Raw genomic sequence first — 17,668 nt, 5'->3', positions numbered from 1 at the left:
GCGGCCTCTCGCCGTTCCTTAACTAGATCCAGACTTTTCTCTAGCAAGCCATCGTTATTTCCCGGGCTGAAAGAACTCGTCCTTAATGTCGGAAACCCAGATTCCAAAGGTATCACTGTCTCAGCCCGTAAGTCATGGAGAAGGGTGTTTCTCCTGTGGATCTTCGCGGTGTAGTCTGATATGTCCACAAAATGTGTGGCAATTTTTCTATCCATCTACCCTTTGCGTCATCCAGCCTCTTCTTAAGTCCATTGACTATAACTTTGTTAACGGCCTCGACCTACCCATTTTCCTGAGGATAAGCTGGAGTGGAGTATTTATTTGTGACGCCCAAATCATTACAATACTTCCTAAAAACTTTACTATCAAATTGCACGCCATTATCAGAAATAAGTGTGTGAGGTACTCCAAATCTAGTGATAATGTTCTTCCAAATAAATTTCTTGGTGTCTACATCCCTAATATTTCATAAAGGCTCAGCTTCAACCCACTTGGTGAAGTAATCAGTTCCCATGAGTAGCCACCTTTTATTTCCCGTAGCTCTCGGGAAAGGCCCAACTATGTCCAGTCCCCATTGAGCAAATAGCCAGGGACTAGACAAAGGATTAAGGACACCACCAGGCTGATGGATGTTAGGCGCAAATCTCTGGCATTGGTCACATTTTCTCGCGTAGTTCTGGGTCTCTCTCTGCATATTGGGCCACCAATATCCCTGGGTCAGAGCTCTATGGGCTAAAGATCTCCCTCCAGTATGACTTTCGCAAATCCCCTCTTGTAATTCTTTCAAAAGTGCCTTCGTCGCTTCAAGGTGTACACACAGCAGGTATGGTCCGAAAAAGGAGCGTATATACAGCTTTTGATCCTCAGACAACCAGAATCGAGGTGCCTTTCGATGAATCTTATTTGCTTCAGACTTCTCCTTGAGCAACACATTGCTTTTTAGGAAAAAAGCTACGGGGTCCATCTAGCTAGGTCTGAGTCTTACCTGATGGATACAGATGGCATTTGCGATTGTTATAGCAAGCTTTAGCAAGTCTTCGACGATGATAATTCTAGGCAAGCCCTGAGCCGAGAATGTTGCTAGAGTAGCCAATGAGTCTGCATGTGTGTTTCCATTTCGAGAGACATGCGTCAGGATGAAAGAATCAAACTTGGATTGTAAACATTTGACCTTAGCCAGGTATTCTTGCATTCTCGGATTCCTTGTCTCTATGGTTTCCATCACCTAGCCCACGACTAACTGAGAATCCGAGGACATATGAACTTATTTTCCCCCCATTCTCTAAACCATACCCATACCAACTAAGACCACTTCATACTCAGCCTCGTTGTTAGTGGCCGAGAACGCCAATCTCAACGATTTTTCAAAGGTGATTCCTTCAGGGGATACCAAAACAAGCCCGACACTTGACCCTCTCTGATTCACCGCCCCGTCGACATATACTTTTCAGACTGGAAGCCCTTCGCATATGACCATGCCAACTGATTTTTCATCCATGTGCGACTCCTTTGCGGTTTCTTCTAATGAAGGTTCGGCGAATTCTGCCACCAAATTGGCAAGGACCTGGCCCTTCACAGAGGTACGAGGCATATATTTGATATCGAAAGCTCCCAAAATAGTTCCTCACTTGGCTACCCTCCCTGATTAATCAGCGCTTCGCAGTACCGACTTGAGAGGAAGTTAAGTCAAAACTACAACGGTGTGGGATTGAAAGTAATGAGGAAGCTTCCACGTAGCATGAACTACGGCCAGAATTGCCTTCTCTAAAAGTAGATATCGCACTTCGGCTTCATTCAAAGATTTGCTAACGTAGTAAACTGGTCTCTGTACTCCGCTATTGTCCCATATTAAAACCAGACTGACTGTATGGATAGCCACAGTTATGTATGCAAACAGGACTTCAACGATCTCTGGCCGAGACATGATGGGTGGCCAGAAAAGATACTCTTTAAGTTGATGAAAAGCCGAAGCACGTTCCTCGGTCCATTCGAATCCTTTCCACTTATTCAGCAACTGGAAAAAGGGTCTGCACCTATCAGCGGATCGAGAGATAAACCTACTGAGAGCAGCAGTCATCCCAGTCAACCTTTGAACTTCCTTTGGATTCCGAGGTAGTCGCAAGCCATGAATGGCCCTGACCTGTGCCAGATTTACCTCTATTCCTCTATGAGCCACCATGTAGCCTAGGAACTTACCAGAGCCTACCCCAAAAGAGCACTTGGAGGCATTAAGGCGCAATTTGTACTTCCTAAGCGTTTGAAATGTGTCATCCAAATCTTTCACATGCATGGGCACCGTCTTGCTCTTTACCACCATATCATCCACATATGCCTCAATAATCTTTCTAAGCTGCGACTCGAACATCTTAGTCATCATCCTTTGGTAAGTAGCCCCTACATTTTTCAAACCGAACGACATCACTTTATAGTGATAATTTCCCGTAAGAGTAATGAAGGCAGTTTTCTCCTGGTCATCCAACACCAAAGGTATTTGGCGATAGCCTTGGAAGGCATCCAAAAAAATCATCTGAGGATGCCCAACCGTGGCGTCCACCAGTTGATCGATGCGAGACATTGGAAATGAGTCTTTGGGATAGGCTTTGTTCAGGTCTGTGAAGTCCACACATACTCTCCACTTCCCGCTCTTCTTTTTTACCACAACAATATACGCCAACTATTCTGGGAAAAAACTTCTTTAATAGCCCCAGCCCTTTTGAGCTTGAGCACCTCCTCCTTGACGGCCTCGACATGTTCTTTGGAAGAACGTCAAGGTGGTTGCCTCTTGGGGACAACAGCAGGATTGACATTCAAATGATGGCAAATGAAGCTTGGGTTGACGGCCTCGACATGTTCTTTGGAAGAACGTCAAGGTGGTTGCCTTTTGGGGACAACAGCAGGATTGACATTCAAATGATGGCAAATGAAGCTTGGGTCAACCCTCAGAGCCTTGTAGGGATCCCATGCAAATACATCAATATTGCTTTTCAAAAACATCACCAATTCTACATTCTCTTGATGTGGTAGTCGTACCCCAACCTGAAAGAACCTTTCAGGGTCATCATCAATAAGAAATTTTTCCAATTCTTCACACGTTGCCTCCTCTGCTGTCACCACACCCAGCGCATCCAAAGTCGTTAATTGCTATAAGTCTTCCGCAGCCGAGGCCGAGGATTCTGGTTCGGCCTGACACAGTATTGCTACCGATATGCATTGCCTTGCTACCAATTGACTCCCCAGAATCTCCTCAATTTGTCCTCCCGACAGGAACTTTACTTTGACATGTAAAGTTGAGGAAACAGCACCCAGAGCATGCAGCCACGGTCTTGCAACGATGGTCGTATATGGGGAATAAGCGTCAACCACGATGAAATCCACATCAACTGTTTTCGGACCTGACTGTACCGGCAAACAAATTTGTCCCTTCGATATGACGGCCTTCCCTTCGAAACTTCTCAATGGTGAATCGTAAGCCGTAAGATCCTTGAGCTTTAAATTGAGCCCCCTAAACAAATCAGGGTACATAATATCCGCACCACTACCCTGATCGACCATCACCCTCTTCACATCGTAGTTCCCTATCCTTAGAGTAACCACCAGGGCGTCATCATGCGGTTGGATGGTCCCAACTTTATCTTCGTCTGAGAAGCACCTTTAATTCTTTTCGGCTTGGAGCCAGACTCCTCGATGAGAATATATGATACGGACATCACCCTAGTAGGACAGGAATCGGTCCTACCTGGGGCTACAAGGATGACATTAATCATTCCCAATGGGGGCCGAGACGAATTATTCCTCTGGTTAATCGAACCCGAATTGCTTCCTTGACCACTAGGCTGATATAAATGTTGCTTCAACTTTCCTTCATTGATCAGCTATTCCAAATGATTCCAAAGTGTCCGGCAGTTCTCAGTAGTATGGCCTACATCCTGATGGTATTGGCAAACAAGGTTCTGATTTCGCTTTGCAGGGTCCCCTGCCATCTTACTAAGCCACTTGAAATAGGGCTCCTTGCGGACTTTCTCCAATAATTGGTGTACTGGTTCTCGAAATACGATGTTAACTACTTGAGGAGTGGTTGAACCAGATTGCCTAGAGAAATCTCTCCTCGGCCAGTTATTGCTATACCTATCCGACCTGAAATCTCTTCTCTCTTGAGAGATAGCCTTTGCCTTACCCTTACCTTGTTATTGGTCTTCTTCAACCCTTTTATACTCGTCAATGCGATCCATAAGCCGACGTACACTCCGCACGGGCTTCTTGGTCAAAGATTTCCTTAAATCGTGATTAGTTGGGAGGCCTACCTTGAAAGTGTTAATCACCACTTCGTCAAAATCGCCGTCGATTTCATTAAACATCTCCCAGTATCTGTCAGAATACGTTTTCAAGGTCTCACCTTCCCTCATGACCATAGATAACAATAAGTCCAAAGGCCGAGGAACTCTGCTGCATGTAATGAATCGGGACGCAAATGCCCTAGTGAGTTCCATGAAAGAATCAACAGAACCCGCCTTCAGTTCGTTAAACCATCTCATAGCAACGAGGTCCTAGGCTAGAGGGAAAGACTTTGCACATCAAGGTCTTGTTCTGAGAGTGTACCGCCATCCTCTGATTAAAATGACTCACATGTTCAACTGGGTCCGTCCTGCCATTATAGATGGTGAAGGTGGGCTGGGTGAACTGTCATGGAAGTTTTCCCTTCTCGATCCTACGTGAGAAAGGGGACTTGGAGATCTAATGCAACGCCCTACTCATAGCGTCATTTCCTAAGCCCCTGGAGGGAAACTTTTTATGCCTACAAGCTAGAAGCTTATCCCTCTCGTAAGAGAAGGTTTCGCTAGGAGGGGTCCTGGACCTCGGACTATAACTGCTTCCCTAGGAGCCCCTAGAGGAAGGATTGGAAAGAGGTGAAGCTCGCCTTCGTCTAACACGGCGTAATTTTTTCTTAAGGTGGTCAATCTCCTTCTACATGGCCTAGAATCATCCTTATGGGTGGCTCTGCTTCCACCACGCGAATGGCTTGCACCGGGGTGTACCGTATGCACATTTCCCTCCCGATCCCTCTGACGCTCGAGACGTTCAAAATGATCTTCACGCTGGGACCCCTGAGACTCTGCGCGATGTGAATCTAAGCCTGCCATAACGCTCCAATTCCTTTAGCACTAGGTTCCCACAGACGACGCTAAGTATATGTGCACAATTGTACCCGGTCCAATCGCTAGGTGGACTCAAGCCCAAAGGGCCTTATACAATAAAAATTTGTAGAGTGTGGGCTTGAAACCTAGACTGTGGATGTTGAAAAAAGGAATCTAGCCGTTATCCGTGTGTTTAATAGATGAGAATAGCAAAGAATCTCTCCTCGGACATAAGCCGAGGACAACTTGTGTTGTTTTTCTTTCTTTTAAGAACAATATTACAAATACAGTTCCAGTATCCGATCCCCTTTTCCTTTTTCCCTCCCCTCTCTTTTATATCTCTCTTCTTCTTTTGTATCCATCTTCTTCTTCCTTCTTTCTTCCACGTGTACTACCAATCTCTTCCCCAGATATTTGTCCCATCCAGCACCTTCTTTAAACCTCCAAATAGCAACTGAAAAGCTGAACCTCACTGCTTAGAGGTCATTCTCCCATTAATGCAGCCAGAGAGGTAAGTGTAGGGTCTTTAATGTGGTGGTAGCAGCTTTTTCTCCTCTAATATTTCTCACACGTTCTTCCTTCCAACCACTGTGTGGATCACGCCTTTACCTAATAGATCTTCCGGAATTCCATCTCTAAACCCCTTGGTATGTCCCATGACCTATACTGGGCCCGTTCGAAAAGGTACTCTTCCTCGGACAACTCCTCCACCTCTCGTAGTGTGCACTGGCTTGTGAGCTTCAAAAGTTCTGCTCGGACAGACTTACACTGCCAAATCAGGCCCAAGGCCCAAATAAATATTTTATCTACTTTACCCCCACACTACCAATTAGACTTTAAAATGTAAAACTACCCAAATGAAAATAATTTCGAGTTTTAAAGACTAAAAGTGTACTTTAATATTATTATGACAAAGTTTAACTACAAAATTGGTTGAAATCTTAAGCTATAACTTTACTCAATATCTTTTTATTAGAGATAAGTTTTGACAAATCCACCATTAGATTACATCTTCTTCTTATATCCTCCATGCATGCAAAATTTCTAGAAAAATTAAAGATAAAATACAATATGGTTAAGTCTTTTTTTGGAATTTACACCAAAACAACAATTTTTAAAACAACTTATCCAAACACTTATAGTGAATTTAAAATTAAAAAAAAAAACACTTTTTCACATTTTTATCAAACATTTATTCATCAAAATATATATATATATATATATATATATTAGAGTATAAATTATTAAGTACTATTAGAGTATAATTATTTTCCTATATATTTTTAAGAAAAAAGTACACACAAGCATGGTTTTCACTGAATTATCAGATAAGTGAATTTAGGTTGTTGTACATTACACTGGATCTAAATCCATCTAAATTTCCTTGTTTGTGTCCTTGACAAGAATCTTTACTTTTCACTTAATTATTAGGTGAGTGAATTGGGGTTGCTGTACATTGCACTGCATCTAAATCCATCTAATAAATTTCCTTGTATGTGTCCTTGACAAGAATCTTTACTTTAGACTTTAGAGTGGATGGGGTCCTTCGGTTTTGTTTGGATATTGCAGTAACTGTCCTTTTTGCCTCTTATGAGCAGTAGCGGTTGAAGGCTTGACATTTGAACAACCTAGATTTGGATTCGGTGCACCATGCAATTACCCTATTAACTTTTAACAACCAATAAAATAGCATCCCAATAACTTTTTACCCTATTAGCTTTTACATTTCGCATAAAGATGATAATTATATAGTGCCCTAGATTGATTATGTTAGTAACTGTGGAAAGAGAGTAGCATTTTTTATGGCTATTCGTTATTGACTTATTTCCTAGTTGCTGCTTTGGGCCTTTGGCTGCAAGTCGTTTTGTCGAATTCTGTGTCATTTTTTATGGCTTCTTTGAGAAATTGCTACCTAGCGCACAGCGAATTTTGATTTATAACGTTGTTTGTCCACTCTAAAGAGCAAGCGGACTGTGGACATATGATATATCTCCATCTGGAGCCAGGGCAATTCCACAAAATTATTTACAAACAGCTCGAGCTTCATTTGTTTAGCTAATAATTCTATAGTTAGGCTATGCTATTAAATGGATCAAGCTTAAACATAACATTAAAATTTTATTTATAGTTTATTGATAATATAAACAATCTATTCTTAATAATAAAAAAAATTAGATTTGTGAATGGTGAAAATTTTTAGTCATGGTTTGGCTATATATGAAAAAATAATAAGTTAATCAAATAATTCTTAAATAAGTTCAAGCTTGTTTGAAAAAAAAAAGAAAAAAAAGAAAACTAGTTTTGAATATGTAATCCTGTTTAATAAAGAGCTTTGAGCTTGGCTCTTGTTTGAAATAAAACTAGCCTTAAGTTGTTAAAACTCAACTCTACTCAGCTTGCCTTGTTTATAAACCTAGTTAGACTAAATAGAAATTTTGAACTTAAATGATCATATAGAAACTTAGTATCCGTTTGAATACGGATTATATTAGGCTGCGTTTTGCAATCCTGCGTTTTTTCTTTTTTTTTTCTTTTTTTTTTCGTTTCTACTACAGGGGACAAATGGGTCAGTGTGCGCACTGTTCATGCACTTTTTCAGTAATTTTTTATTAAAAATGAGTCCCACAACACTATTCACACATTTAAAAATTATTTTGCTACAATGTTTTCAGTTTTCAGCAATAAGTTCTATCCAAACGGACCCTTAATCAAACATGAGGGAAGTGTAAAGAGCAAATATGAAAATAGAATGAAATAGGAAATCCAAAATGAAAATTTTAAAATGTAAAACTACCCAAAATGAAAACAATTCCAAGTTTTAAAGACTAAAAGTGTACTTTAATAACTATTAGGACAAAGTTTAACTACAAAATTGATTATGTAAGTGCACAATTTGTACCCGGACCTAAACGAGTGATGGGCTCAGGCCCAAAGAGCTTTATACAATGAAATTTGTAGAGCGTGGGCTTGAAACTTAGGCTTTATGGATATTGGACAACAGATAGGCGGGCTAGATTGCCACTATCTACACAAACAATGGATAAAAATAACAGAAATTCTCCTCAGACATAAGCCGAGAATGATTTGTATTGTCTTTCTTTCTTTTAACAACCAGTTACAATTGAAGAGGAAAAAGAAGAAGCTCCCCTTCTTTTTCTTTCTCTTTTTTCTTTTATATCACTCTTCCTCTTCCCTTCACCGTCCACGTGTAACACAAATCAATAATTCAAATCTTTTTTATTCTCCACCGCCCTCTGGAGGTCATCAAATAATAGCTATAAGGCTGGCTGGTATTGTTCAGATGTCATTTCCCTATTAATGCGGCTAGAGAGGTAGGTGTAGGGCCTTTTAATGTGGTGATAACAGTTTTTTCCCTTGATATTTCTCATACGCTCCTCCTTTCCATAACTGTGAAACATATCTTTATCCAACAGACCTTCCAAGATTCCCTCTCCAAACACCATGACGTGTCCTAGGAGTCTCACTTGACAAAGCAGAGGAGATGCCCCTCCTCGAACAACCCCAACAACCTTTCTGGTAAGAGTTAGTTTGTGGGCCTTAAAGGCTCTGCTCGGACAAGCTCACACCACCAAGTCAGGCCCAAAGCCCAAATGCGTATTTTTGACCATTCTACTCCCACAGGTTATAACTTAAGACTACAACCTTACTTAATATCTTTTTATTGAAGGTGAATTTTGACAAATCCATCATTGGATTATCTTTTTTCTTATATCCTCCATACTTGCAAAAATTTTATAAAATTAAAGATCAATAACTATGTCATCAATAAATTGTTTAAATTGCAAATTTTTGTAGTTTAAAATTATGCATAAAATGTAAGCTTATAGATCATATAGTAAATAATATCCAATTGACACAAAATTTGATATGTATATTAAGAACATAAAGAACGCGCAATTCAACGGTTAGGTTTTCAAAATATATAGTAATGTGAATGATATTGAATAAGGTCGTAACCTTAGGCTGCAATTAATTTTGTTGCTAAATTTTATCTAAAAAAAATGTGGGGGCGGGGGAGAACGTTTTACACAGCTCTATATACTATTTAATACTTTGCTAATTAAAGTGCAAACTTTGGTGATTCTTACCATTTTCAATTCGGACTAAAAAAATGTTTTCAAGGGGCACTAATGTTGAAGGAGAAATAATGTCTCCTCTAATGGACCATTGCTGCAATAAGAAATTATTAAATTAACAATAATGACAACTTTTTTTCTTCCGGATCTTCTGGCATGGGCACATTGCATTTGACCAATCTTTTCACGTGCGCTGTCCTGGTGCATCTAAAAAATGTTATGGACATTATTTTCGGATTTGGTGTAATCCTTTTATAAATTGTTATCGATCAGCAAGAAGATTTGCAAGATCTAGTCCATTTAGACAATGCATTAATTTAGTTAAAGCTAAAATCAGTAATGGATATATAATAATCGAAAAAAAAAGAGAGAAGAGATTAACATAAACCTAGGAAGCACCCGCACAGATTCGAGTGTGAATGTGAATGTGAGTGCGAGTGCGAGTGCAAGTGCTGCGGCAATACAACAATTTTTTAAAAAGTATGACATGGATGTTGTGGAATACATTTATTAATTAATTGTTTAATATTTATTTATTTATATTTTTATATATTGCTAAGAATTAGTAATCAACATATTTTTTTTCAATCAATAGTAAAACTTATCCAAAAAAAGAAAAAGAAAAAAGTAATCAACATATTTTTTCTTATCAAAAAAAAAAAAAAGAATTCAACACATATTTTTTTCAATTAAGAAATCAACTCAACTGTGCAACTTATCAAGACTAAGTGGTGAGTCTAAATGAGAACCATTAACAACTTGTTACCAAAACTTTTTTGTAAAATTGTTACAAAAATATTGTGCTCATAATGTTACTCTTTATATAATAAAACTTTTTAGTTTTAATATTTTTTATATAAAATATTTATGCACACACTCGGTAGCTGATTGTAAAGTGTGCGGTTTATTAACCATACGCGTGGGCACCTTGGGCATATTATTGTTGGGGACGTGCCGCATCGCATGCTGCATGCTGCATCCCCAAGTGTCCGACATGGTTGCGGTGAGACATAAACTCATCTAAAGTAAGAAAAGACAAGATCAGAGATGAAACCAGGATTCGAAGTTGGGGGCCAAAGTATAAACACAAAAAAGTTTATGAAAATCAAAACTAACATCTACTCAAGCTTTGTTGAATTTCATCCCATTTATTAACATTATAATCTCATATTTATTAATTTTTTGGAATTTTATTTGAAAATTGTCATGAATTGGGACATCAACACTAAAGGTAATGCTGCATTATCAGCTTCAAATTATTTGTAATTTTTTCTCTTAAAAAAAATAAAATATTATAGATAATTTTCCCATCATTAACCATTCAAATAAAAGTTTCATTATTTCCATATTATATATCTCTATAGTTTCAAAATTTAGTCCAAAAAATAAACCAAACAAACATACCCCACAAGCTACAACAACATTAATGTTAATAAATTATTTTTTAAAAATAGTTAATAATTTATAAAATAAACCGACAAACAAGCATTATCAATTATTAATATTTATTACTAACTATTGCACACATTTGATTCATAGTTTCCACAGGCTTCACTCTTTGATTGCCAATTTCCAGTTTTTCTATTCTTTTTATTTTTATTTTTTATCTCATTTGCCCTTATCTGACCATCTCTTTTTTCAGATTCAAGAGTCAAGACTCAATCATTATTACAAAAAACTTCTTAAAAAGTACACAGTAAACTCTCACACACACAAAACACATTGTGCTATTAATCTATCACAGTGGCAAAATGGAGACAGAGAGGATAGACATCATAGATATCATACAGTGCTATATTTTTTTCAAAATGGGGGGAGGGGGGGCCATGGCCCCCCTCTACCCTAACGTGGGCCCGTCTCTGGACAAGATTGACATAAAATAAAAAGAATAATAATGGTTTTCCTTTAAAAGTATAACAAACATTATAATATTGTGATTAAACATATAAGTAAAAGATCATTTGAGATTTAAAAATTAACTAGAATGCATATGAAACAAGAGTGACTCTTCCTACCCACTCCATCATCTATCTTTTTTAAAAGGTGAGATTAAAAAATGTGCTAATTTTCAACAAGCAATAAGGCACCAACATATTATAGAATAACGTTCAATTAAAATGTGCTGGAGATAGCCTAGGGGCATGGAGTAAGAAGTAGTAGTTGATTTGCAAAGAAACATTTTCGAACCACAATAGATAAACTAGTGTAAAAGGCAGCATTGCCTTTGAAAACAAACGATTGTTCTGTGCCCACAACTCTTGAAATATTTGCACTAAAGGACTTAGGGTCCGTTTGGATATTTGCTGAAAACTAAAAAAAAAAAAAAATAATAATAATAATAATAAAATGTTACTGTTCACAAAATTTTTACTGCTCACATGATTAATTGCACTGTTCATAGACAGTGAACAGTGCAAAAGGCACTCAGCTATAGAAAAAAATTAAAAAAAAAAAAAAAAGCAAAGTCCAAACGCATACGTAGTGGGTTACTGTTTATATGAGAGCATTATAGCCATTCTACTATACACATTTTTTTTTTCTTTGGAGCATGCATCGTCGTACCGACGTTAATATATACTTTATAAATAGATGAACAATATACATGATTGTTAGGTTTTAACTTTTAAGCAGGGTTTAAAAGGCACTAGATTTAAGTTGATGGGCTGTCCATGCATTTTGTTGATGCATCAATGGCAGGTTGGTAATTAGCTGTTGGCGTGATAAAAGGCTAATGAAAAACAATGATGCCGAAAGCACACAATTTTTTCATGGAAAACTCCTTTTGCCTGAGCAAGAGGGGTGCAAAAACGTATTGTTTGAAAAGCAGAGAGAACTCTCTACTTTTTGCCACTATTGTTTCATTTGTTTTGACGTAAAATATTTGCAAGAAAAGATATATTTTACGATATTTGTTTTGCCGTAAAACATTTAATTAAAGGTAAAATATTTTCAGTCAAACAATACAAACAAGACAAATAAGTGTTAAATGTTTTAAACTTGAAAAATTGGTAAAATATTTTACATTTGTTGTTGTCTCTTCAGTAGTCCCGAACAGCCCCTCTCTCACTCTCTCATGCTCTTTCAGTCTCTCCACAACCCAACCCACCTTCACTCCTCTCCCTCCCATCACCGGCTCTACCTTCTCTAGCAGTCCCTTGGGACTTTTGACTCTCGGCATCAATGTTCCCAACATGAGCAAGGGCGGTGCAGATCGACGACCACTACCCCTTTTGCGGTGCAAATCAATGATAAGGTTGGTAGTGGGGTGGGTTGTTGTCAAATCTGAGTGTCGGTGTCTTGCTCTCGGTGATGGGGTGGGTCATCGGTGATGGATTTTGGTGGGCTAGGTCATTGGTGTTGGGTTTTGGTGGGCTGGGTTTGGTGTTTTTAGGGTTGGTTTTGAGTTTGGTGATTGGTTTTTGGTGGCCGAAACTGTTATAGTTGTGGCAGTTCGCGGGTTTTGATGGTGGCTAAATAAAGGTGGGTTTCATTGATTTTTGATTTTGGAATTTTTGTTTTCATTTGGTATTGTTGCTTCCTGTTGGTGGTTGTTGTTGTGGTGGTGTGGCCATGTGAGTGGTGGTGTTTAGTCACTAGATTTTGGTGGCAACGGGGCAGTAGTGGCTATTTTTTATTTTTTCCTTTTTCCAATTTGGATTTTGGGTGGTTGGTGCTTGTATTTGGTGGCAAGTGGTTGTTTACATTTTCAAATGCCTAATCTTGTCAAACACTTGAAAATGTTTTTAATGGAAATATTTTACATCAAAACAAACAGAGCGTATATTACTTGAAGAAAATGAGAAAAATTAGTGGTCAATATAATATGCGCATTGAGCATTGAGTGCTAAAGGTGAGTGTGTTGTGTTTTGTTTGGGGGATCAACGTTTCCCCTTATATAGGCCAAGGGGAGAGGTAAGTGTAAGACTCTTATTGGATGTAAATCTATATAATATCTTAAAGTTAAAACATAGTTTTATTATTACTACGCTTCTATTGAGCCATATTTGTGTAGCATTTTTGGCTTAATTTGGTCTTTGGTTCATTCTGTCCAATTTGGTTAATGGCAGCTCTAGAAATTTTGTTTAGGGGGTCATTAAGAAACTTAAATTAAAAAAATTTAATAAAAAGAGAACTTGAATATATCTTGTTATCACAAAAAAAAAAATGAAGTTTTACAATTTCCTTCTACAAGTTTTCAAATTTTGAACTGTTAAATAGTAGTTCATTATGAGTATTTATTACCAATGTGGGTAGCTATAACTATTTTATTTTGTTAAGTATATCTAACATTTTTATTTTTATGCAGTTCTTTTTAACTTATTATCTATTTGTCATTGTTTTTATAAAAATATTTTAAACTAAATGAATAAACTCAACTTATTGGCTTTGTATTAATTATTGATGCACACAACCACACTCATTCATATATAAAATAATACTTTATATGTCCATTTAACCAATCAAATGCTTGAACAATCACTAACTTTACAATTTTTTTCATGAATTTTTCTAACTTTATAACAAAACGTTAGTATAACATGATAACAATACACACACGTGTAACAAACCATCTCTATTTCCTAATTATTAAATTATATAAAATTATATTATATTTATACTGTACACACAAACATCCACACATCATTACTCACACAAATAACATTATAACAAAAAGTAATGCACACAATCAATATTAGACACACTTACACACATATAATATAAATTTATAATAAAAAATGATACTTACAATTCACAGACACTTACTCTTACTTTTAGAGTTGAAAATACTTGTAATAAAGGTGTATAAGATTTAAGTCAAGGTGTACAAAAAAATTTTAAAAATAAATTAAAGTATTAAACTAACAAAATAAATATTATATATATATATATATATATATATATATATATATATATATATATATATATATATATATTTGAAGTCAAGGGCACCCCCTTGAACAAAGTGTAACGCCGCCCTTGAGTTTGGTTAACTTCAATTCATTTGGTCCACTTTAGTCTTGTCAGTCCAGTCAATCCATTTTAGTCCATTTTTGAGCAATCATTATGTTTCCTTGAAAGAATAAAAATACTTGAAATTTTTAAAACACTTTCAAATTAAAATATTATGGATAGCTTAATTTAGAAAAAATTTATACATTATATAAACTATATTTTTTTATAAAATAATCACATCACTTTAAGAAATGTTTGAGACTAACACTTATAAATCTTATCTACTATTTTCATTTTTCATTTAACAAAAGAAAATTATTAAATTCTTTTGCGCATCATGCGAGCCTGGACTAGTACAATATAAAGTTGTTTTGATATGTTGGTTGATTCCCCCCCCCCCCACCAATCCCATTAAAATTTTGATATGTTTATGATAGTGATGTTTTTTACAAATTGTTAATTCGTCAAGAAGGGTGATAGGAATATAGAACCCGTCAGCTATAGTCATTAGGACATCTCCTTTTGACGCTCGAAGCCGCGCACCATACGTGACGACGTTAGGCTGAAGTATCAGCTGACGGAGTCAAGGCTGAAGGTCCTAAGCTGACGACTTTGCTGGAGACATACGTGGGCTGACGACCTTGCTGGAGACATACGTTGGCTGACGACCGTATAGAAGACGTACGTAGTTTGACGACCTTAGTAGGTAAAAGCTGAAGGAATAACCTAACCTTCTTTCTTGACTTGCTTTGCCCTCTACATACGTGCATATAAGGAAAGTTCTTGCGCTACACGCTTGGCCTTAGTCAGGAAGATTCCTATAAGGAAAAGGGCTCTAGATGATATGCGAAACCCACAAATTACTCTCCTAGAAGGAACATACTTCCTCACCAAGGCGCTTATTTCGAATCCATGCCACTATATATACTCCAAAACCCTCATAAGCCAAGGTACGCACAGTTATCTCAGCTCTGGCACTCTAGGGTTGTTTAAAAAAACTCTAACTTGATCGTCGGAGGGTTTTTGGCCGGCACCACACCGGTGCTCTCTGTTCCATCTTCTATTTTCTCTTCGCAGGTGTTGCTTCGATTTGGAGAATGCTCGCAGCTTATTGGTGATTTCTTCAGCATCATCAGTTGGCGCCGTCTGTGGGAAAGACGTTTTCGAATATTTCAGCCTTGCTCTATTCCTGAGAAAAAAAGTTGCATGGTACTCACTCGATCGATGGCAACAACAAACAACCAAGGCGACGAACCGCACGCCACAGCTCTAGAGAGGTAGGTCCAAACGCTTGTAGTGGCAGTTGAGCGCCTCACCAAGCAGAATCATGATTTGGAGGAACAGTTGCGACAAAGGACCGCACACCCGAATGCACCAGAGGAAGACCAGGAAGGTGCTAGTCTGGAAGGAAGGAACGTGAAAGGACCTGAGGGCAGCAACGCTCCGACTAGACCGGAGCGACAAGAGACCAACCGACCATCCGTCTCGGACACCTTGCCGACCCACATCGCTACTAAGATGCAGGAGATGAGGGAACGTATGGACGTGATGATGAACGCCCTTAGAGGACGAGTATCCAGCGACCTAGACGACCTAGTCCACAGGACGGATTCGCTTTTCACAACGCTCGTGAATTCATGCCCTCTTCCTCCAAAGTTTCGCATGCCACACGTGGAGAATTACAACGGATCCAAAGACCCATTGGATCACTTAGAATCCTTCAGAACCCTAATGCACATTCAGGGCGTACCGGATGAAATCATGTGCAGGGCTTTTCTCACCACTTTGAAAGGGTCTGCGAGGGATTGGTACAGTAGGCTGACGCCTAACTCCATCGGCACTTTTAAGGAATTAGGCGCATAGTTCGTATCACACTTTATCGGAAGTCACCGGCATAAGAGGTCTACTGCATGTATTTGAGTATTAAGCAATGAGAAGACGAGACATTAAGATCATATATAGCCCGCTTTAACAAAGAAGCCCTCTCGATAGACGAGGCAAATGACAAGATACTTGTGGCAGCATTCACAAACGGGCTACGAAAGGGTAAGTTCTTGTTCTCTCTATGCAAGAATGACCCGAAGACTATGTCCGATGTATTTTACAGGGCGACAAAGTACATGAATGCGGAGGATGCCTTGCTAGCTCGAGAGGACATGCCAAAAAAAGGGAAAGACAGGAAGATGCACAACCGGACAGAAGACAAAAAAGGGCAAGAACTAGAGAGCGACGAGATGATCGACAACCCAAGCCGCCTACAGGAAGATTCACGAACTTCACTCCCCTAAACGCGCCCATCGACCAGGTACTAATGTAGATTAAAGATGAGGAAACTTTGGCCTTTCCTGGCAAACTGAAGGGAGATCCCAACAGGAGACCAAGGGATAAATACTGCCGTCTTCATCAAGATCATGGCCATGACACCGCTGATTGCTACGACTTGAAACAGCAAATAGAAGCTCTTATTAGGCGAGGAAGGCTGCAGAGGTTTGTCAATAAGGAGAGGGCGGACCCGCCACAAAATCAAGCCCCTCGGCGAGACAATGATCGCCCCAGGCAACCTGTAGGAGATAAAAGGATGATTGTAGGAGGCACTATGATCGCCGGGTCTTCCAAGAAAGCCCGAAAGACATACCTCAGAACGGTTCAGAACGTCCAGATGACAAGTCCTGCACTTGAAAGGTCACGGATTGACAATCCCCCCATTGAATTTTCAGAAGGAAACGCCCGGCGCCTTCATCATCCCCATGACGACACTTTGGTCGTCACCATATGGGCAGGAGACTATAACATACACCGAGTTCTCATAGACAACGGTAGTTCAACAGACATCCTTTACTATCCCGCTTTCCAACAGATGGGATTTGGAAAGGAACGGCTAGTTCCGACTAACGCCTCGCTCGTTGGCTTTGGAGGGGCGAGGGTACTTCCACTTGGCATTGTCACTTTGGCGGTAACCATTGGAGACTACCCACAGCAGGTCACCCGGAATGTAACATTCCTAGTAGTCGATTGCTCGTCGGCTTACAATGCCATCATAGGACGTCCAACCCTCAACTCATGGAAAGCCATAACCTCGACATACCATTTGATGATAAAATTCCCTACTGATCATGGAATTGGAGAATTGAGAGGAAATCAGGTATCTGCATGCGAATGTTACGTAACCATGATGGAGATGGATAGTCACATTCAGGCCATGAACATAGAGGAACGTCGGGTGGCGACAGAGCCCATCGAGAGACTCAAAGACGTACTTCTCGACGAAGCCCACCCGGAGTGAACAACCAAAATCGGCACCCTAGCCGACCCAGCGATACGTCAAAAACTCGCGACCTTCTTGAAAGAAAACAAAGACGTATTCGCATGGAGCCACGAAGACATGCCAGGAATTGACCTATCAGTCATGGTGCACAGGTTGAACGTGTCGCCATCTTTCCCGCCCGTCCAACAGAAGAAAACAACCTTTGCCCAAGAAAGAGATCA

General features: G+C 39.0%; 1 protein-coding gene across 1 annotated transcript; it reads left to right on the top strand.

Moving 5' to 3' along the window:
* The first annotated feature begins 3,842 nt into the window (after positions 1–3,842).
* On the top strand, positions 3,843–17,465 carry LOC142620267 (uncharacterized). The gene is made up of 3 exons (XM_075793667.1): positions 3,843–3,932; positions 16,542–17,174; positions 17,325–17,465. The coding sequence occupies exons 1-3, from the start codon at positions 3,843–3,845 to the stop codon at positions 17,463–17,465; spliced, it is 864 nt and encodes a 287-aa protein (XP_075649782.1).
* The last annotated feature ends 203 nt before the right edge of the window (positions 17,466–17,668 follow it).

This window comes from Castanea sativa, chromosome 12 (genome assembly GCF_040712315.1).
Source record: "Castanea sativa cultivar Marrone di Chiusa Pesio chromosome 12, ASM4071231v1".
NCBI classification, from domain to species: domain Eukaryota; kingdom Viridiplantae; phylum Streptophyta; class Magnoliopsida; order Fagales; family Fagaceae; genus Castanea; species Castanea sativa.
This window is presented reverse-complemented; position numbering and strand designations above follow the sequence as displayed.